The sequence below is a fragment of the Rhipicephalus sanguineus genome, chromosome 8 (genome assembly GCF_013339695.2).
Source record: "Rhipicephalus sanguineus isolate Rsan-2018 chromosome 8, BIME_Rsan_1.4, whole genome shotgun sequence".
Lineage (NCBI taxonomy): Eukaryota > Metazoa > Arthropoda > Arachnida > Ixodida > Ixodidae > Rhipicephalus > Rhipicephalus sanguineus.
Window position 1 is genome coordinate 99,499,845 of NC_051183.1, and position 22,917 is coordinate 99,522,761.

A 22,917-nucleotide genomic window follows, 5' to 3' on the forward strand; every position below is an offset into this window, starting at 1 on the left:
CAACGATGCGTGTGCCCATATGCGCACACACATATGCGCACACACATCGCCGAATCGCCGCCGATACGCAGCATTTGCTGCCGTGTCAAGCCGATCGTTTTTAGTTGTGTGCAGCACACCGCCAACTGAGCTGACGCCGTCACTTTACTGTCGCTGTATCATACGCACGCATTTATCATGAAACGGTTCGTGATGCGCACTTAGTTCCTGACCGCACACGGGCGCGGCAATGGCGAGCTGGTTTCGTCCGCGAAGGCAACGCGTCTATGCGGCGCACTTAGCGTCTCGCACAAAGACGCAGCAGGAATGGTGGCGCGCCTATGGTAGCAGGAATGGGTTCTCGCCTATTAAATGCGTGCAGTACGCACGCAACTGCGCTAGGCCACGTGCACTACCGAGCAGTTAACTGAAGATGCTTGTCGTAAGGGTTGTCAGCGATTAAGCCGTACTGGCGCGTTCGCCAGCTTCCGCCATCACGCCTCCGTGCATTTCCGCTGCTTATCCGTAACATCGCCGCACGGCGCCGCGATAGCGGCCCCTTTGAAATTCTGGTCTGCTTCACCCCATAACACTTCGGCATTGCGGCGAAGCTGACTTTCGGACTCTGCTACTGTCTGCAACAGATCGACTCGCGAAAGCGCTGGTTCGAACCTACGAGATAATAGACGCGGCAGAGGTGGGGGCTTCAAATAATGCCTTTTCGGACCTGCAATTTGGGCAGGAAGTCCGAAAAATCGGACGCGGAATAGCTTCAGCGTCCGAAATTTCGAACGTTCTAATACATTGAATTCTATGGGGCTGGTGACGGTGCCGCGAAAGCGTCCGAATTTTCGAGCATGTCCGAAAAATCGGCAGTTGACTGTATTTTACCGCATCTAACATCCTTGAAAGGTGGTTTCACTGCATTATGGGTCGCTATGCTATGAAATCGCCTCTCCAGGGGAAATTCACACTGCCGGGAAGCCATACTTCAATGTTAAATGTACGTAGCTCTTGCACCTAGATTAACTTTTTTTTTTTTAACTTTAAAAGTGTCTTTACAGGCTTACAAGGGTTAAGTGTAGCACATTTTAAATATAACATGTAACATGCACCCTACCACTATTCAAATCCTGCTACTATCCATAGTTCCACTTCACTTCAAACCATAAAAGTGACATTCGCACAAGCCTTGTTCTGATTCTTAAAAGTATTATGCAATTTAGTTGGGTTATAATAAAAATGCTCGTCTTTCTTGATAATATATGGTATATACCGTATTTACTCGAATGTAACGCAAGTTTTTTCCCAGATTTTTGCTAGCTGAAGTCGACGCTCGCGTTGCGATCGAATACCCAAATTCAAGTTGTCTAAAAAGTGCAATGATGCACCCAATTCTAGACGACTACGGTTTTGGCCATTTCACGATTTATGTTGGCAACGTGTGCCAGCCGAATGCCATTTGGATCCAGTACAAGACAATGACCGTTCTTTCTTTTTCTTTGACCGTGCACTTTGCCTTTGTTTTTCTGTAGTCGTGTGTGGTGGTCTTGGTGGCTTTGGTTGCCTTCGGGTGTTTCGACTCCCCTTTGGCTCTCCTTGTGATTGGAACGTGTCGCCCTCAGCACGATGGCCTTTTCAAGAGGCGCACTATTTTGACGGCTGAAGAAATCAGCTGCCGCCCGAAGCCTCGACGTGAGTGAGGCGACCATCTGCAAGTGGCGGCTCCATCGGGAGCTCCTTTTCAGATGCGAGCATGGCCAAAAAGGTTTCCGTGGGCCTCATCACGGTCGCCCCCTTTGAATTGGAGCAGAGTCACTGATTTTGTCACGGAACAGTGCCGTCGCCTTATGGCGGTCAGCGTTGAACTGATACAGTTCAAAGCGAGCGATATAGCTCGGCAGGTGCAAAGTTCAACGCGTCGTGTGGGTGGGTGCGAAATACCGCATTTTCAGACAGTGTTTGAAAAACAAATGCGCTTTTAAATGCGAAGCATTTCTTAGCGAACCTCTGGCACTTTGAGCGTTTCTATCTACGTATCTATCTATCTATCTATCTATCTATCTATCTAGCCGCCTACGTCTGGGTGCTCTCATGATCGCCTCCTTAACTTGGTGTAGATCAAAATTTGCATGGGAGGGTAAGAGGATTTGACGAATATGATTGCCGGGTCATGACATGAATAACGTTAAAATCCTGTCGCGTACGTCGTCAAACACTTTCCACTTGACACGTGTGACACATACCCGTTTACCATGGGCCGCGGTGTACGGGTATGTGCCACAGGTGATTGACAGCTTATATCTACCCAGAAACGGCGAGATCAGACATTGGTTACTTAAATGCTAAAGCGTTAAGGAAAACCAACATCGGCAGCGTCGACTCAACGAATGGAAATAATGAAAATTAGGATCCCAGCAGGAATCGAACCCAAGTATTCTGCGTGGCAATCAGGTATTCTAACACTGAGCCACGCCAGGTCTATAAACTTGTTTGGAAAAACAGCCTACGCAGGCATAATATCGGTGCAACGTCAATTGTGGTTGTGGTGCTGGCTATCTATTTTGACAAGACAGCAATAAACACTACATGATACTCTTACGATATGTACTTCTACGATAGAGGCGTCATATCAGGTTAACGTCTGTAGTTCCAGTGTTGACTCCGCTTTTATAGCAGTCTAATAAAGATTACGTTTGTATTCCTATGATTCAGCAATCTATATTGAAGCATTGCTCGACCCCGGAGGAATATATTAACGAAAGTTACATAAAATATCCACATCACCGCACCGTAAAGTGCACTTCGTCCACCAGAACGGCGCAGTGTCCTCTTCATTTCTTACGAGGCTGGGCGATGGCCTCATGCTGACCGAGGATGATGCCAGATTGATTGACAGCCGCTTTGTTGACTAGGCTACGTAGGCTACATACGCCCAGGTAGCCTACGAATACGACAAACACCATCCACTGATGTTGGTCTACGTAGCACCATCCAGGCCTACCAGCCTCGAAGGCCTATACCTCACCAACGCGATGGGTGGCTTCGGGTTCCGACATGTCGCCGGCTCTGTCGACAGACAATTTGTCGACGAAACGACCGAGGCATCCACGAATTCCAACAGCTCTACTATACCACATACATCACTACACATGTAGCCCTCGTCACCACGATCAGGACCGGATCCTATAACAGGTCATGACCAGCTGCTGATGCTCACTGATCACGGTGATGATGCCCTTGTTCAAGAAATGTCAAGAAATTCTTGCACACATGTACACGGGTTCGTGAAACGTGCGTGCGTTCTCGGGACCCGTATAAGCACTGCATATCAGCTTACCGCTTGTTGGTAATACCCACGCTGCATACCCAACCGTAAACAACTGGTTATATAACACATATGCGGCTCTTCAACATATATATGTGTGCGTATAAAATTTATGCAAATCTTTAGCGTCATTTTGTAACGTGCCGCTCATTAAAAAAAAGTTACGCCACAGTCCCCTACCCGCCGCATGCTTCGCATAACATCGACTCCCACGGTACGTGGGATCTGCCGAATTTTTTCATGCCTCTCCTGGCCTCTCGTGACTTTGGCAGCCTTCTTTTTCTCCTGGATGCAATCAAAAGTCACCCCTCGCATTACAATCGCGGTCGCGTTACAGTCGAGTAAATATGGTACTGTCTTAACTATTTGATTCAAAATTATTCGCCCATCTTATTATATATGCTTTTATCTCTCACTTCTAACAATGACCGCAGCTCAGTTTTCGTTCTGCTGCACTGCGACGTTTCTGCAATGGTATTCCTTGCATCATGTAATTGGTGTAGGATACGAGTTCATGCAAATTTTAATTACACGTCGTCCCGCTGAATTCGTCGTCACATCTCCGTTGTGCTGCCACAGGATCACTGTTGTGCTGGTGTCATCGTTATCGCCATGCGATTTTACTTTTGCGTTACTTCATAACCTTGGTCAAGCGTGGTTCTCTGCAGTAACTTGTTCAATGATCACAAGCATAATAATACAGCAGGCTCTCAGTAATTCAAACTCGAGGGGATCTCACGATTTTGTTTGGGTTACCAGAAGTTCCCATAAATATGACTTGGGGTGAAACTGGGGACCTCAAAACGAAACGTGAGATATTTGTAAACGACGGGGATGTGCTGGTGCTCGCAGTTGGGTGGCGTATGCATTCGTGTGTAATTAAACCCTTGAGGGTTTTCGTCTTACATGTACGGCATAGCGTTTATTTTTAAAACGTGCGCCTTTTTTGATCATTTCTCTTGCTTGGCCTGTGCTGCCAACTTCGGGAATATGTGGAATTTTTTTCATGCGCCCATGTCTCTCCGTTTTTTTTTTTTTTTTCTCTCCCCTTCCAAAAACAGCGCGCCGGCTATCGCTTGCCCATCCGAGCGCGTTCACGGTGCAGCTGGTTTAAAGTGCACACCTTTTTCTATCATTTCTCTTGCTTTGCATGTGCTGCCACGCTTCGGGAATACGTGGAATTTTTCGCATGTGTTGATGTCTCTTCGTTGTTGCTTTTTTTGTGCTTCGCAAAACAGCGCCCCGGCTATCGCTTGCACAACCGAGCACGCCCGCGGAGTGGTTCGTTTCAAACGTGTGCCTTCTTCGATCATTTCTCTTGCTTGGAATGTGCTACCACGTTTGGGGAATACGTGGAATTTTTTTAATGCACCGAAGCGCCTACGTGCGCCGATGTCTCTCAGTCTTTTCTCTCTTTTTTTTCCTCTTTTTTTTTTTCTTTCCAAAGTGGCGCGGCGGCTTTCAGTTGCACATCAGAACGCCCGCAAAGCTGATGGCTGTTTGGTTTCAAATCTCTCAAAGGGTGACTGCTTGTTACTCTCTCGTTTATTGCTCCCTAGGGCGCGATTACATCTGTTTCCGTGCGGCGCTAAATTACACAAACGACGCCGCCGTGATTGCGTTTCCTGTTTTGGGGGTCTCGGAAAAACTAACTACGTCTTGTTGTCAATAAGACGAAGGATTACTGTAGCTTTTTCACTCGTTTTGTTTTCCGGACAGGCGCACAACCATAGAGTTTTCTGTAGGCTTGTGCGAATATTCGAGCTCTTCGAATATTCGAACGAATATTACAGTATTCGAATTCGCTTCGATTCAAATTTAAATTATTGGAAATTTCGAAGTATTCGAAATGAACGAATAGGTGTACATTAGTCTGCATGTAATGCCCCTGTAAAGGTGGTTTCACTGCAGTGGAGGAGTGCTATGCCGTGAATGCACCTTTCCAGGAAGAATCCGCACTGCCGCGAAGCCCTCTTTCAAGGTTAATTGAACAGATTACCCTCACATCGATTCATCATTTTTTAAGTTTAAAAGCTTGGTATACCAGCTTATATGCTCCAAGTATAGTAAATTTTAAAACGTCACATATTTTACAGGTTATCACCTGCATTCTACCGAAAGTCAAACCCTGCTGCTATTCAAGGTTGCTTCCACTTCCTTTGAACTCAAAAAAGAATGACATTTGCGAATGCGTTACAATTTTAAAACGTGCCGGTTGGCTGGGTCATGACAAATATGCTCATTTTGCTTTATAATATGTGATATATGCTATTCGAATTCGATTCGAAATTATTCGACCAAAATCGCTATTCGCTTCGAACCTAAAATTTGCTATTCGTACAAGCCTAGTTTTCTGTTCTGTGCTCACTGACGCAGTTCGCTTACGCTATGGAAGCGCGCGCCGGTTGCCCTGCTGCCAGTGAGTTGAGCAGCGATTCTTCCGATGCAGACTATTCCCCAAGTGCCGAATCAGAATCTGATTCATTGGATTTCAGTTTGTCAGACGAGGATTTTCTGACGAGTTCAGATTCCGATGACGATCAGCGACATCTGAAAAGCGTGCGCGGCGAGCCATGCTTTAAAGACTGTCACACGCTGAAAAGTTTTTTAGTGTTAGAGCACGAACATTTTTAACCGGAAAAATACTCTGGTGCGCTTATTTTTGTATGTCTGTGAGCTATGTTTAATACAATGCATAATTTTTATTTATTAAAACTGTTAAGCCTTTTTTTTTTTAGGATTTTGCTTGATTTTACTACGTGTGTATGTAACAACAAAAATGATTTTTTGGTCACTTCACGGTCACGAAAAAAGATTTTAGACAATTTTTTTCTTAAATAGAATCGTCTGAAGAATTTATTTCAGCAATAAAGAATTACACATTTTTGGACTGGATTTCGCGAAAAAAATTCGACCCTTAAAGGGTTAAGGGACAAAATTTGCTGGTCCTGCGAGAGCTGGTAGCCCCTTCCCTGTCTTAGTACACTTTTCTGCATGACACCAATGCACTGCGGCGAAAGTGACTTAAGAAGCGTCCAGTACACAATCGACCAAGGCCAAAGTATCTTGGGATTTTCTTTTCTCTCTCACTCTTCTACCCCAGTCAAGATTCAATTGTGGATGCACACAATTTGGCTAGTTTGGCCACTTCGTAGACAGGCAATCAACATTATTTTGCGACTTTTAGTGGCAGATGTTGAATGCAAATGTTCAGCTAGAAGCAACAAAGGCAGAAGACATTTTTCAGTACGGACATACAAAAAGTATGAATTGACCGAATTTACACAATGGAGCAATTTGAATTAAATGGTTTTAAGATGCATTGAAAACATAGTGGGCCAACAAAAAATTTGAAATATGTTTGAATTAACTAAAAGGTTGAGTTAAGAGAGTATTGTGGACGAGGGGACGACCGCTGCCGTAGCTCAGTTGGTAAGAGCATCAGACACGTAATCTGTTGCAGGTTTGGTCCCTGCCGGCAGCATGTTGTCTTTTCGTCCACTTTACTTTCTTCACACCTATGTCACAATTACTGCAATACACTTAAAAGGGAAGCTGAAGAATTCAATAAAACTTGGTGGTTTGCAAGGATGGACATTATTGTCGGCGATGTCATAATTTTTTCTGTGGTCGTTGCAGCAGGAGCCTTAGAATACGCAATAGAAAAGTTTGTCTTGCTCCGCCCATGCGAGCACGCTGAAAGTGTGGGCGTGCAAACCTACGTCATCTTCGGTTCCTTCGGCGGAGCCATTCTGCACTCCAACGGAAGGTTTCTGCTGCTCACCGATCTGAACTGCAAAAGCGCTGTTTATGTGAAGAAGGCTCAAGTAATTATAGCAGTGCTGACAGTTCTGCAGCTGGATTACAATATCTGAAATAACGACAAACAGCCGAGCGCTACGTGAACAGGCGTCTTGTATCTTCAACCATGGCGTCCGTGACTAACTCGTAACGTGCCGTTGCCGGAGATGTTTGAAAGAGATGTTTGTCGTTGCCAGAGATGCGAAAATGTTTGAGGCCCCTGCGCTTAGATTTAGGTGCCCGTTGGAGAACCCGAAGTGGTCGAAATTTCCGGAGCCCTCCACTACAGCGTGTCTCATAATCATATCGTGGTTTTGGGACGTTAAACCCAGGTATTATTATTAGTGTGTGTTACCATGCTGCACTCGTATGCCGTCTTTGTTGACTGTAACTGTTACGTTTTTCTTGCCCGATAGGCCATGTACAACGAGCAGAACTGCCTGTTCCTGTTGGACGAAGAAGACACAGTGCAGTCGTACGAGGAGAAAGGGAAGGCCGCCCGTGCGCAGGCGCCCTCTGGCGACCCCCTCATGTCGGCCCTGGGATCGCTGGGACGTGTACAGCAGATTGAAGCCATTCATGGTACGAAAGAACAAAAATGCTCGTATCGTGACCGTCAAAACTGGCGCTACAGTTGGTACCCCTTTATAAGAGGCACTGAGATAACAGGCGGTTGGGTATGAGAGGCATCATTGTGCCTACATCAAAAGAGGGATTGATCGCAATATGAAATGTGGTACCCTGCTTATTAGAGACGCCTCATACAGTAAAACCTCGTTATAACGAAGTTGAAGGGGGAGTCGTTATTACTTCGTTATAACCATTAGTTCGTTATAGCCAATATCCATTTCTACCGAAAATTAGCACGCAAGAGAGGATGTACTGACCACCAAATCCCACAGCAGCCCGCCACGCAAACGAAAAACGGCCGTCGCACGGAGAAAAACTAGCAAAAGAAAAAAAAGAAAGAAAGAACAGCAAAGAACTGCTACTTTATTCACGCCAAACTCGGCACACCAGCTGGCGGCTCACTTAGCAGAAAAATAGGCCTTAAGGGGGGACGTGGCTTTCGATACCAACTTTCTTATTTCTTCATGGATTTTGATGAAAATTGGCACACTTATTTGAAATGTTGTTTTAATGCTACTGTAGAAATTTCATTAATATATCTTTACAACTTTTTGATTTACAATATATTTCGCCTTCTGCTCTTGTTCCTCGTCTGACTCGCTTAAAAAATGCGATAGGAAACTCGTTCAAAGTGCTATGCATTCTAAGATGTCTGATTGCGGGCGTGACATTCTTAGATTTTTTTATTTGCAACAAAATTTTTTTTAGTTTTCCTTTTTCATGAGGTGACTGCGCAACAGGCATCGAGGCTTTGTGCAACTCGTCAAATAGCTAATTATCAAAAAGCCATACTGAAAAAGCAAGAATGTCACGCCCTGAACTGTGCTTCAAGGAATATAGAACAAAAAACGGAACTGAAATAGACCCAGCGGTCAGTGAGAAATCAGCGGAACAAGCGAAGCAGGAAGCAAGAAAAGTCGTTTTGAGAAAACGGCTTTTAAAGTTGTACCAACGATATTACTTCATCAAAAGGCACTGAGGTCGTAATCTTTTGAGTCCTTTGTAATGTGCACTTTCTTGAGTGCCCTGTCTTTAGTTTGAGGTGCCTTGCTTCTCTAAAACACAAGAAGACTGTGATCTTTAAGGTGTTTTATAAGGGTGGACCTCCTGCACATGTGGCCTTTCATCGGTTGTGCCTTTGTTTTCTTTCTTTTTTCTTAAAATCCTTTTCTGATATACAAAGAACATGGAGCATGAATTTTAAACGAAGTTATGAAGTGGTGTAATAGACATGACAAAAAACAAGATATTGTAATTCAAGTAGGTCATGTACTATGATGATTTGCCAGCTTTCTTGTATTCATGCTCTCATTAACATAATTAACAGTCTTGATTGCAATTGATCATTGAATCATTTTTATAGGATACTAAAAGCGGCTCTCATCATGGCAACCTATCACTTCCTCCTAAATAACAGGCAGTTATGGCCAAGACATTGGTGGAATATGAATTCCTTAGCAGTTTATTCAAGACGCGAACTGGGCAGATATGAATTCATCTCCCTGTTTCACTCGTCAAGCTAATTTGTAAACCTCGCCTGCGATGCGCTTCATCATTCACCCGGTCGCGGACACGGTTTTCTGCAAGGCTTTTATTTTTTCAGATGATTCATGAGCGCTTACGGCGATACCACGCACGGCTCCAAGCGCGCCTAAATTGCATCAACAGTGCTTTATTTCACCTCCAAGTGCTCGGCCGCATAGTCCGGGAAGTCAGCACGCTATGTGCTGGGTGGCGGCATTCGGTGACGATGCGCAATATGCCTAGGTGCGGCGACGAAAAATAGGCGCGCAACGTGTTTGGCCTCGCATTGCGGGACGCCGACGCGCGCCCGCTGCGCGACGAGCTTGGCCGTGGGGTCCGCTGCCGATGCGTAAAATGACCATCCGCTGTACCGAGAAGCCGGCGGGGGAAGCGCTTCGTTCCTTGCGAAGAAGCACACTGCCGCGAGTCCGCTAACGCATTGCTCTTGCCCGCAAAGTTCGAGGTTCGTCTCGCGTGCCGACGCCGTGAGCGGAGTTAGGCCTAGTGACGACTCCGAGCAGTAGACGCGCCGGCCGCGGTGCCCAATGTTTCAAAGTTCGTAAGGCGTGGTCGCGAGTACAAGGAGTCGTCCTGCGATCATCTTCGTCACGACGTCCGAAGTGCGCATAAGCAGAACCTCCAACCACGGATCCGACGAGTCAACGCTAGAAAGTCGGTCCGAGACGCGCGTTTGCGATGTTCGCTACGAGTGCGGCGCGCCATCGTAATCCCACCGAGCTCCCGCTAGTAGCTCTAAACTAAAACGTAGTTCTTGTTCAAAGTTATCGTCGAGCCGTGAACACAGAGCGATTGCGAACACGCAACGAAGTAGCGCGACTTTCGACAGCCGTGAGCTCGAGACGCACGAGCTGCAGACGACGATCTCCCGGAGCGAGCATCGGACCAATGGCGAGGCGCGCTGGGGCAACATGGCGGACGCGGCCAATCGGAGGGCTCGAAACGACCTTCGAACATTTGCTTTTTGTGCGCTTGTTTGCGAAGGGAGGAGCCAGCTGCGGCGGGGAATTTGAAGACGGAGAAATGCGCTTTCCGATGAGCCCAAGATATCGGCGCCCGGTGGCGTCGTTGCGGAGCTATGATTTTTTGAAAATCAGTGTTTTTTTGCGATTTCCCCAATAATTTTCGCCACCTCGGCAGGCGCAACAATTTTTTTATAGCACTTCTACGCGGTTTTCGGTGAAGATATTTTGGAATCGGATATAAAAAGGGCTACAGAAACTGAAAATGTGATTTTCAAAAAATCGATTTTTTTGCCATTTTTCGCGATACGAAAGCCGCGTCCCCCCTTAATAGACTTCTGCCGTGTCTTCCTCAGACGAATGATGGCTTTTTCGGCCGCTGCCGCTATGTCGAGTCCGTCCTCGCCGTCATCGTGAGCGCCGAAGAAGCGGCGCAGCAGGTCTGCCGCATCCAGCGCGTGCGCGGACGTCGGAACATCGGGTTCACCAACTCCGGGCTGTCGTCGACACATTCGTCACTGTCGTCATTCACCACCCCTGTCACCGCGCGCACAATTTCAGCCTCTGTCAGCTCTTCGGTTGTCACCGCGTCAGCATCGGCACTGACGTACGTGCAGAAGGTGTCGCAGTCGGGCACAACTCCGGCGTCAAGGAGAGCGTCCCACGACGCCATGTCTTGGTCACCCGCGGCACCCTCATTGGCGGCAGCACCGATATCTTCACTGTCACCGCCGCTGTTGACGCCACATGAGGCATGCCGGAAGCAGCTGGCGATCGTGCTTGCTGTTACAGACATCCAAGCAGCCTGTAGCATCTTGATCACCATGTAGAGGTCGATTGTAGTCTCGCGCTTCATGCTCATATTGAGTAGAATTCGGTCGATTACACGCTTGCGGTACTGTGCTCAACGCTACGCCGAAATCTTCGGCAACTTTTTTCTTCTTGACGCCGGACTCAACGGCTTTCAACATAGCCGCCTTCTGCTCGATTGTAATCGTTTTGCGCTTTCGTTTGCCGTCGTCCATCTCTTGTCTAGCGGCGGGAACCGAGAGAGACGCTGTTCTGATGCACACGCACCGAACGACAAGCAAAAAGGCCCGCGCTCACGCCGCGCGGTTGGCGCGGTCGCTGTCCACGCGCGCAACAGGAGAGCGGGCGGGTCCACGAGTTCCGCGGGAGAGGGGAGGCCGGGTGACGTGCGCGGGTGGGTCCACGAGTTTCAGTGGAAGGGGAGGCAGGCAGACGCGCACCCTCGCGCGTATTGGCAGGCGGCTCCTCGGGAACGCGAGGCGCGAGTTTTGAATTACCGCATCCGTGATGGGACGTAAACTGTCGCGCGCTATAAAACATTGACTTGCCGGCTACCAAAATGGTCAGTAAATGCTCGGTGGGAAAAAAAAAAGGTTCGTTATATCCATTGCGAGGAAATTTTAGCTTCGTTAAAACGAGGTTTTAAATGCATGGGCGTCTATGGGAATTTCAAGGGGAATTACGATTACTTCGTTATATCCATTAGTTCGTTATATCCCGCTTCGTTATAACGAGCTTCTACTGTATATAAAGGACAAGAACTGCTCCCTGTTGAGTGTCTCTTATAAAAAGGTTCATCTGTATTCGTAATCATTTTAAGGTCTATGAGAGTCATGGCGTTGTAAGCATACGAGCTGTCTTGGGCAGTAACTGGCGTATTTTCCGGTGTATAAGTTGCACCTTTTCTATAAGACGCATCTATTTTTGACTCTGTCAACCTGATAAAACACGACACACACAGAGTACATTCGTAGCGAAGTGCGCAGTCACGCACGGCACTGAATATCTGTAAGGAGCTGCATAAAACTTGTAAATAACGCTATCGTAAGGCACAAAAAAGCCAGTGGGTTCGAAGACACATCCTCCGACGGACTGTCAAAAGTTCTTCCACCTCGGTTGGCAGCATCGCTCGGTTGCCGTTGTCAGCCTCTGAGTAACTCTTTTACCCTGTGTTGTAAGCACCTTGAAGCACGTCGTTGCCGTTCCCGATACAGCAGTATGAGGCTTGGCGGGAACACATAAACAACGATCACACCGCATGGTCAACACCTACACACACGCATACAAAACGTAAATGGCAACCGGAAGCTGTGACTACTGTTGGGTTGCAGCAACGTCTCACATGGAAACTGATGATGGTAACGAAGTGATACTTTCGTTTTTGTAACGGATATTGTGGGCGCTACAACGTTACAATGAAACGTAGTGGTGCCCTTTTTTATTTATTGCCTCAGCTTCATTGGTTTAATTCTTCGTTTAAGAACAAACAATTCAAACAGCACAATAATTTGCGTAACGGTGGTGGTTTTTATTGCGGCCGAAATCTCTGTGGTCGCCACACGGTGAACAGCAAGTAGCTGACATCTGAGACCACACCCGCTTCATTGTTATAACAAGATGAGAGATCTTTTTACGAAGGCTCTAGCGTTCAGTTTATCGTACTCGTGAATGAAATATCGACGTATTGGTCTCGCAGAATTGCGTCGCTTTTTGCGTATATAAGATGCACCGTTGTATGAGACGCACCAGCGAAAATATCGCAGTAAAGGGGTGTCTTAAGGCCGAGACAGGCGGTACGACTTTCCATGCGATGCGACGTCCGACACGGCGGTAGGGGGGGGGGGGGGAATGGTGGCTGTACGATGCTATGAAAGGTCACCATTCCGGTTTCCCCACCGCCGTGTCGGACGTCGCATCGCATGGAAAATCGTACCGTCTGTCTCAGCCTTTATACTCTGGAAATTACAGTAGTTACCAGTACAGTCGAACGCGGATATATCATATTTGCAGGGGATCGCAAAAAAGTTCTATTACACTCAAACCTCATTATAACAGTCACATCTGCCACGAAAATAACTTCGTTATATCCGAAAATTTATTATAAATGTTTATTTGTAACACTGTAGCTATGACAAGACTATTCTTCATTTACTTCGTTATAACCGGTAATTCGTTATATCCATGTTATATGCATCAAAACTATATTCAAGGGGATTTTAGAACTGTTTGATATATGCAATATTTCGTTATATGTGGCTTCGATATATGCGAGTTGGATTGTAGCATTTTTTAAGGCCTATAAAAAACCCTTAAATATTTAGGCCCTTAAGTTTTCTTAAATTTCAATAGGGCACTTTGGCTCAGCCAGTTATGAGGAGATTCCTTTCAAGTAAGTCTGTGCGAATATTTGAGCACTTTGAATATTTGAACGACTGTCACAGTATTTGAATTCGCTTCAAGACGAATTTGAAATATTGGAATTTTCTATGTATTAAAAACAAACTGAACATGGTTTCACTGTGGAGTGGGCCTGCTGTGCTGTGAAACCACCTGCTCAGGGGAAATCTGTTCTGCCGCGAAGCCACACTTTAAGGGGGGACATGGGTCCTGAAATTTTTTTTTTTATATTCTTTATTGGATGGAGATGAAACTGTGTGCATATTTCAAATATGCAATTATTTTTCTAGTATAACATGTAGTTTCTGAAATATCAAACATTTCATATGCTTTATGGAAACCCCAGTTTGCCTTAACTGAGAGAGTTGCAAAGTAATTAAGCACATCAGAGTGACCAGGAATGAGTACAGAGTGCAAGAAAACAAGAATGGATGTTCTAAACCCATTTGAACAAAGGTTATGGCATGATGAACATTCAAAATTAGTCTGCGCCAAGCTGGGATTTCAGCCACAGATATTCAACGTACCACAACTTTTGTTCAAATGGGATTAGAACGTCCATTCTTGTTTTCTTGTACTCTGTACTCATTCGTGGTCATTCTGATGTGCCTAATTACTTTGCAACTCTCTCACTTTAGGCAAACTATGGCTCCCAAAATGGCACCTGGAATTAAAAACTACATATTGTACTAGGAAAGAAATTGCATATTTGAAATCGGCACACAAATATACATAAGCTCAGCGAGCTTCATTTAAGTTAGCAAAGAACTTTTAAAAACGTTTTCGGGCGCAGTGTCCCCCCTTAAGATTACCCGCACCCCAATTAAATATTATTATTTAAAAAAATTTTAAAGTGTGTTATGTGGTCTCATATGGGCTAGTACAGTAGATGACCTATGTACAGTACTACAGAATACTAGACGAAAGATGCGTGTTTCAGTACTTTCGTTTTTTGTCTGTTACGTTTCTGTCGTCCTTGTTTTACTCGCACGACCGGTTCTACTCGCAGCTGTGAACAAGCCGTGATGGACCCCTAAACCACCCAGAAGTCAAAATTTAATTGTGGTGTTGCAGTTGTGCACTAGTCTTCAACAAACATGTAGGTGCAAGAATTTTTCGAAACGATACCGTAATAGCGGAGTTACATGCGTTTGAGGCCCTCGCTTGTTTCGCTCTTTCCTTCAGCTATGCTCCGTTCATCAGCTCATCTCTCCTCCTCCTGGCCGAGTGCTCCTCCTCGCCGTGCGAGGAGGAGGAGCGGTGAACATGGGTACCGGCAATCAGACAAACAGGTAGTTTTTGTGGATGACATGACCAGATGCAAATGGTGACGTCACAGCCAACGCTGGGTACACCGAAAGGCCCGGAGAGGACAGCGGATTGTTTCTTGGAATTTGTGGCATGCCCGCGACTCGTAGCATTGCTCGCATTTGTCATTGTTGATCATTACGGCATTCTGAACTCGATGAGCGCGTTTACTTGAGATGTTAAAAAATTATCAAAGGTGGTTTGGGGACCCCGTAAGTATTTCTGTGTTGTTACTGCAGGCTACAACAACCTAAAGACGCAGCTGGTCGACTTCCTGAAAAAGTTTGCTGACAACAGGAAGGTGAGTCGGGTTTATCAGGGCTCTGGTACTGCAGGAAAGTTCTCTAAGGCTTTTTCGCTCGGTCCGCGTTCTCGGAAAATTCGGTGTTGTCACGAGAAAAACTGCTCAGAAGTTTTCAGTCGCAGGCTGCGACACAAAATAAAATGCCGACTCCCAAATGGCAAAGATTCGGCCCTTCAGAAACTTAAATCATCGATGTGCAGCGTTTTTCTGTTAAGGCTGAACCGTTGCACAACTGTGAACGTGGCATACACTTTAAAATTGGTTTTAAGTGCGTTCTAGGCTATATTATGTGTTGATATTTTGTAGACTCTGCATCCCAAGTGTCACGAAATTTCGTTGAGCCAATGTTACCGAAATACGAAAAATACACTTTGAAATCCATGACGTCACACTGAGATTTCAGCGTGAAATTTAAAAACGAAACTTCGACCTTGATTTTTTCCTATGTTAATAAACCTTTGACAGTGAATTTAACAACATTAAAGATTTTATACTGCAATTTATCCATGTAAACCAATTCATTCTTTTGTAAATTCATTGCAAATGTTATCACATGTTTCAATGTTTGCTATGTACTTCCTTTCATTCGTGCCACCAGGTCGTGAGAGAAGAAGACGTCCGAGAATTCTTCAGCGGAATGGAAGCCCGCAAGCGGCAGAAAACTTCCGCAGTTCCGTATTTTTGTCGATAGAAAGGCGCCTCGTTGTGGACTGTTCGACTCTTCGTGTTCATTTGTGACTGGTGGCCGCGAGTTGCCGCATCGTGTAAGCCTGATCTGTGTGCATGTACATGCGTTTTATCTTTTGACATTGAACGGACGTTGCCGCCTGTAGTGCACATTTTTCCGGACTACACCTGTGTTACCTCCCATCACCCCACTGCATGTTGTGTGCATGCGACCAGTCGCGGCAGTAGCTATGCGTATTAGAAATAAAATTTGTTGTGTGCAAACGTCCGTTTGTGCTTGTTTCTTAGTCATTCGCATTTACTGGTATTTTCAACTGTCGTTGAAATACTGCTTTGGAGCAACATTTCAAAGCTTGCTTAACTCTTTCTCGGTCGAAATTTTTCACTAAATGTGACCCCCTAAGGGTCATTTTTTTTTTTGTGTGTGCATATCTAGCAGCATCTTCAGAGTGACCTATCTAAAAAGATTTATCCTAATATTTTTAATGACCATAAAGTAAGAAAAGAATATTATCCATAGGTATAAGTGCATTGCTTATTGATCAATAAAACTGACATTGAGAAGGAACTTATTAATTAAAAAAAAGGTATGTCCATTGAAATAAATGTTTTGTTTCACAGGCTTAGAAAAATGCATCCCCGTGGGCCATAAACGAGTTAGTATCAAGTGGTTAGCCTTTGAGAAATTGGAAACCAGGTAGACGTCAGTTTTTGCAAGCGAAGCGTAACAAACTGCCCAAGAGACGAAAGAATACCTGCCACCGTGCGAATGGGCGAGCGACAGCTGAACAAACCTTGGAATTAAAACCGAAAGTCGGAAAACGGATTCTCTGCATTCTTGCAAGGCGACAGCATGTATGGCATCAACCATTTGCGACTTTTACAATGTGCTGCAGGTGTATGTAATTAACCATTGAAGGGTTAATTATATGCAAGAGCTCATCTAAGATAAGCTGTCGCACTTGATTAGTGAACAGTGAGCTGGAGCACCCTTTTGTATCATATTTACCTGCATACTTCCCAAACTGGATAATATAATGTTGGCTTATAGTGGAAAGTGTTGGCTAGTGTTACTGCACGCATTCATTTATTACCTTCATTCAGTTTCAAGACAGTGATGCTCTCGCATGTACATGGTTTGTCCGAAAAGTAGTGTCGGTGATTATATTCTGAAGTGATTGTATGCCGCAACGTGCCAGGGCTGGTTGGCATTCGTGGAGGGTGAAGTTCACTTATGCACACATGATCACTCGGTAGTCTGTGACCATCCGAAGAGTACGGACAATCTTTAGCGCGAAACTCGTTTTCATTTGCCGTGCAAGCCATAATATACTGCGCTCGTTGGAACAAAGGCGAAAGAATTGGCACCAACTTTTGTGTGAAACTCGGCAATTCCACAGTGTGAACTTTTCCTATTATAAGTACAACCTATGGTGATGATGGTTTGTCGGAGTGTCAAACATCGCATGAAAAGACGTCATTTTGGGACAGTTGACAAAGCCAAAGGGGCTTGCACCAAGGCTTTAAAGGACATTCCGGAGGAGACCTACAGGGACATCATCAGTGCATGGAAATATTGCTGGAAGTGATGTGTCGATGCAGGAGAAGCCAATTTCAAAACCTTTTAATGTGTTGCAACGATATGATCTATAATTTTTTTTTCAATCGACTCACTGACATTACTTTTCGGACATGCCCTGTATGTGTACAACCCAAATAGGTCCTGCCATATGGACGTCCGTTAGCTTTCACCATTTCGCATTCCTCGTAATCGCGTGTTTTCACTTATGTTGACTGATGTGTGCATGTGGATTTAAAATTGACCCAGAACATGGTTCTTAGTAAAGGCTATATCAATGGCCAGCTACCGAAGATGGCCATAGCAGATGCCCCACAGTGCAGCAGATATCAGCACCTCTGTGATCCATGCTGATGGTATGCGTGTTCCGCACTCACTGTCATGGCTGCGACTGGCGCTGACTAACACTCCTAGGTTTAAATGCACATACAGTAGAACCTCGGTGACATGATCGAAGCTCATACGAATTTCTGGGCGATACGAATTTTTCCGTGGTCCCGGCCAAGGCCCATTAGCCTGTAATGTAGTGGAGTACGGTTGTTGTGAACCGATTTTCACCCCGTGACATTTGATACGAACGTACACTACCACGTAGGTACAAACCGGTGCCGTCCGCGCTGTGGCGGAAGACACGGCAATCGCGCGGGCATGTGCACCACGCCGCCGGTTTGTCATTGTAGAATAGGCCATCAACGGCGCGTCGTAGCCTCCACGATTGTGCGTGCAAATCTTGGCATTAATGCGCCTTCGTGTGCCTTCGCGTTAAGATTACAGATGGCGTCCGCGTGGTGCTCTTTTTTTTTGTGACGCGTGCCGTTGTGCACGAGCCAGCGTCTCTGTACTGTGCTTACACGTGCCTGCCACATCGATGTAAGCCATGTCTTTGCATTCCATGTCGCAATCACACGTCCTATGAAAGGTGGACGAGAAATGAAAGAGGAAACGGATGGCCTTGGCGAAGGTGCTCGCAACGTGCACAATTGTAGGGGACGTGCACATGTGCCAATTCTCCGATTCGCACAGCAGTCTCTCGGATTTTGAGGAAACCTCCCGATTGTGCGGGCACGACTGCCAATCTACAGAAAAACATCCCCAACACCACCGCGATAAGAAAGTAACAACAAAGGGCAGTGGCTCTAAAATTTCCTGGCCTTCTTCTATCGCACGTAAAGCGCTCCGTAAGTCGCTTTCACCGCAGCACTCTGGTCTCATGCAGAAAAGCGCACTTAAATTGGGAAGGGGCTACTAGCTGTCACGTGTCACAACACGTCTGGTTTATCATTTACACATGCGCACACGCACCGTATATTTACAAGTACAAATATGACCTTTGGCGTCTAAAACCTTTACTGGCAATCATTCAGAGCTGTTCATGACATTGGTGCGGCCCTGAGAAACAATAAGTGAAAACGTATGGCGGCTTTCTTTTGTTGCATACTAACTTTTCATGTATTCTGGTGATACGAATTTCGGATGATACGAATATTTTTGGTGACCCCGCCAGATTCGTATCACCGAGGTTTTACTGTATATACCCCATAAAGTGGACGGGAGGATGACCGCCGCCGTAGCTCAGTGGTAGAGCATCGGATGCGTTATTCGAAGATCGCAGGTTCGATCCCTGCCGGCGGCAAGTTATCTTTTCGTCCACTTTACTTTCTTCACACTTTATCCTAATTACAACGAATGACATCCCCTATACTTTCTTCGGCCTTATTGTCTGTTCGTTCTCATTAATATTATGCTTTGTCACAGACTTTTAAGTGGCTCTGTACATGTCGTGACAATGTTTCTGTACTTGTTTTGTTTGTTATGCACTCAAGTGTTTCGGAACAGTCTGTAGCAATCTGTCGGCTTAAAGGTTGAATTTTTAAGATGGTCATGTAAGCGGTACTTTGGTTGAATCTGCAATTGTCAATTTTGACTCTGCTACGCCTGGACATGCAGACACAATCTCAAAGCGGACTAGTGCGTTAAATTGACTTTACAAGTCAAGAATATGATCAAAGCTCATTTGGTCATGTAGAATGCTGCAAATGAACATTACAATCATTAGCTAAGCCAAGAAGTCTTGAGATCATGATGCACTGTATAATGTACAGGCCTTGACTCTCATGTGTGATAGCACAGTTGTGTTGCGCTCGTATGTGCAAAGCAGCACTTCAACAGGAAGCTATTGTATGTAGCAATATAAAAGTGCGCAATTGTGTAGTGCTGTCTCCTTTGTGATAAGTAACTTCAAGCCACTGCTTATGAAGAAAGTGAACATAAATTAACACAACCACTTAACCCGGATGTCATCCACAATGGCCAATGCTGTTTTGAATGACACTTGGTAATTTTTTAAGCAGCCATTTGGGAAATTTCCTTGACTGCAGTTTTCCCTAGTTTTTTAACGATGCTATATGTGGAGAGTATGAAGCCGAGGATCACAACTTGCTTGATGACTGCGACAGGCAGTCATAGTTGTCATTTTTGTGGCATGTATAAAATCCCATGTAAACCTAATGCCAAGAAGGCACATTCCATTTAGCAGAGCATGAGACCAAATTTTCATGTCGATACTCCTAAAAATGCTCACGCACGTCCATACCAGTGTGTCGGAACAAAAATGAAAAAAAAACGATATTTTTGACCGGAACGAAAACGTAACCGAAACATTATTTATTATTTCGTTCCGGAGTGAAACCGAAATTTTTTAAATCGTTTTTCGGTTCACGAGAAAACTTGGCAATCCAGAACTGAGGTCATGCAACGTGAGCAATTATGCACATCTCAGAGTACAGCATTAGCGCGTACCTCAGGCAGGAATTACAAAGCAAAGATATGTTGAAATTGTGCGAAAAACGAAAACAGTGGCAACCAGAGATGTTTATATTATCGCTAGTGGACTTTTGCGCGCCAGTCATGCAGGTGAGCGTGGAGCACTGCCGGCGCTGAAGTTTGTTACAGCGAAAGCTGTTATGGAGATCACAACATTCGATTTTGGTGCCATAGTTCTCCGCCGCCGCTGGTGTCCATAACCGCTATCGCATGAAATAAGAAAAAATGAAATGAGAAGCAAATTTCTAGGATCGGACTTAGGCTGCATGCAGGACACAGAGTTCGTAAACTCAGTGGAACTGTGTTGACTCGTTGGGATTATGTGCATTGCAGTGGGACTGGCTTGCAGATGCTCAGTGACGAAAACTGCACAATCAAAGTAAAATATTTGATACACGTTGTCCGACTCCAGTGTGTGGAGAGCGTTAACACCGCATGCGGAGGAAACGAAAAATGTGCCTTTTGCGATGTCTATAAATCGCGTCAGTACTCCTTCAAACGGAACCTGAAGGGACCAGGAAAATATGTTCCATTTGACAGGAGTTCCATTTACCGAGAGATGAACAGGGATGCAGAATTGAAGTACGAAACCAATTATATTAGAGGCAGTTGTTCCATTTAAACATCAGTTCCGTTTACTGAGAGAGTACTGCACATATCAATTTGGTAATGTAAATGAGGTGTATGTGAACATGGCAATTTATCTGACCGTGCAGGTGTCATGCCTTGTTAAAGAGACAGTGGTGGCTGAAAAATCATTTATTGAAATGCATAGGCAAAAACAAAGCACCACTGATCACATGAACACGCAAAACATTGCTTGTACTGGCCACACCGTAGGCAGAATGGGTACAAATCAAGCAGGGAATGGCATGGAAATGTGCTCATGTTTTCAACTGTTCCTTTGTGCGTGAAGGTGAAGACTTTTGTGGTGCAGGGCATTAAAAATTACATAACTAGTACTAGCGCATTTCTGGACATTCCACATGTCCAAACTCCCACTAGTTTATACTATTTAAACTTATATACTCTAAAAAATGTCCATAATTAACAACAAATACCTGTCTACAAATGAAAGGTACAGCAACTAAATGCCTATTTCTCGGGTAGTTTTGTTATAAACTGTTGTATTTCTCTCTATTCTTTGACTTTGTCGACATGCTTGGTTAAATAACCGAGCCAAACACACTTTCTGCTGTAGCCCATATATATATATATATATATATATATATATATATATATATATATATATATATATATATATATACACACACACTTGAAAAATACTTGCACGAAAGGCGCACTAACTTGTGGTCTGCAGCCAAAAGAGGCGTGGTGAAAACACGTAGCTTCAACTACATTCCTCAGGGCGGCAAAGCGTGCAGTTGGCAATGGAAGTTAACGGGACACAAGACTTGCCAAAGAAGCCGAATTCTCCCTAATTATGAGCAAATAGCCTCAATTTTAGAGGTATGATGTAGTAGTTTCACGACTGCAGTGATCCACTAAGGAGCACCATACGTAAAACAAGACAGACTTTTGACATTTTTTATCGAGCCAATGTTACATAAACTGCTGTTGGCCAGCTGTACGTACTGTTTTTAGCACGTGCGAACATGATTTCAATACCCCCACTAAATGCTTGAAGCTGCACATAATTCATCAAGAGTATGCTTTTATAGCAGCCCGCTATTGACACTGTCAAGCAGTGGACATGTGAATTTCAGAATATGGCATGTAGGTGTTGTACGAAAAAAAAACAACCTTTTGGTATAAGATGAGCCACAGAATAAGATGAAAAACACTGAATAATGCACGAACACAAGCAATTATCTTTTAGGGTTGTTTGTATTTTTTTTGTGGGGCTGTTTAACAAATCCATACCAACTCGCCCAATCATCAGTTCTCCCCTTTTAGTCATTACGGAAAGCCATCGAAACGCATGCTTTATTCTTGCAATGGTTTTCAGATGATGAACTTGTTTGCAAAAGACTCTAAACCTGACAACAAGTTTAGGTTTACAAATACGGTGAGATTGGGCTAGTTAGTAACAGTTCACAATTGCTACACTGCTGTAGCAATTGTGAAAATTTGAGAGTGATTTCAATGCTTATGACCGAAAAAAAGGTGTCTAAATCGTCCAGATGTGGCACGCATATGCACACACAAGACATTTAACACGATATGTGAAATTTAGGGTGAGTCACGAGGCAGCAATATTGGAAGCACTGGCTTAAGGGAGGACACTGCTCTTCAACTTTTTTAAATTCTTGATAGATTTTGATGAAACTTGCCAAGTTCATATCTGTGTGCTGACTTCAAATATGCAGTTATTTTTCTAGTAAAACACATATAGCTTTTAAAATAAAATATATCACATTAATCTGGGTTCAGAACTGTATGCAGTACAAGAACCGAAATTGTAAAAATTTGAAAAAAAGTTATGGTATGTTGACCATTTGCAAGTGAGACAATGTCAAGCCGGGATTTCACTTATTAGCTGGGATTTCATTCAACATACCATAACTTTTGTTCAAATGGGTTTAGAATGGTCTATTTTTGTTGTACTGCACACCGTTCTGATTATATAGACTATTGTGATATGCCAATTTACTTTGTAAATTTTTTTTGTAAGTTTACTTTGTTACTTACTTTGTAAGTTTAAGAAACATTTTGCTCCCCAAATGGCACATGAAATATTTATGTTTTAAAAACTACATATTATACTAGAAAAATAATTGTGTATTTGAAATAAGCACACAACCAT

The 22,917-nt window shown here is 44.5% G+C and overlaps 1 protein-coding gene and 1 non-coding gene across 2 annotated transcripts; both read left to right on the forward strand.

The window, feature by feature from the left end:
* The first annotated feature begins 7,525 nt into the window (after positions 1–7,525).
* LOC119402254 (putative E3 ubiquitin-protein ligase UBR7) lies at positions 7,526–16,016 on the forward strand. Its single transcript, XM_037669391.2, has 3 exons — positions 7,526–7,690; positions 14,997–15,058; positions 15,660–16,016. Exons 1-3 carry the CDS (start codon positions 7,528–7,530, stop codon positions 15,750–15,752), a joined length of 318 nt encoding a protein of 105 aa, XP_037525319.1. The 5' UTR covers positions 7,526–7,527; the 3' UTR covers positions 15,753–16,016.
* A 2,872-nt stretch (positions 16,017–18,888) lies between these two features.
* On the forward strand, positions 18,889–18,960 carry Trnat-cgu (transfer RNA threonine (anticodon CGU)). Its single transcript has one exon. It is a non-coding gene; the product is annotated as a tRNA-Thr (tRNA).
* Positions 18,961–22,917: the final 3,957 nt, after the last annotated feature.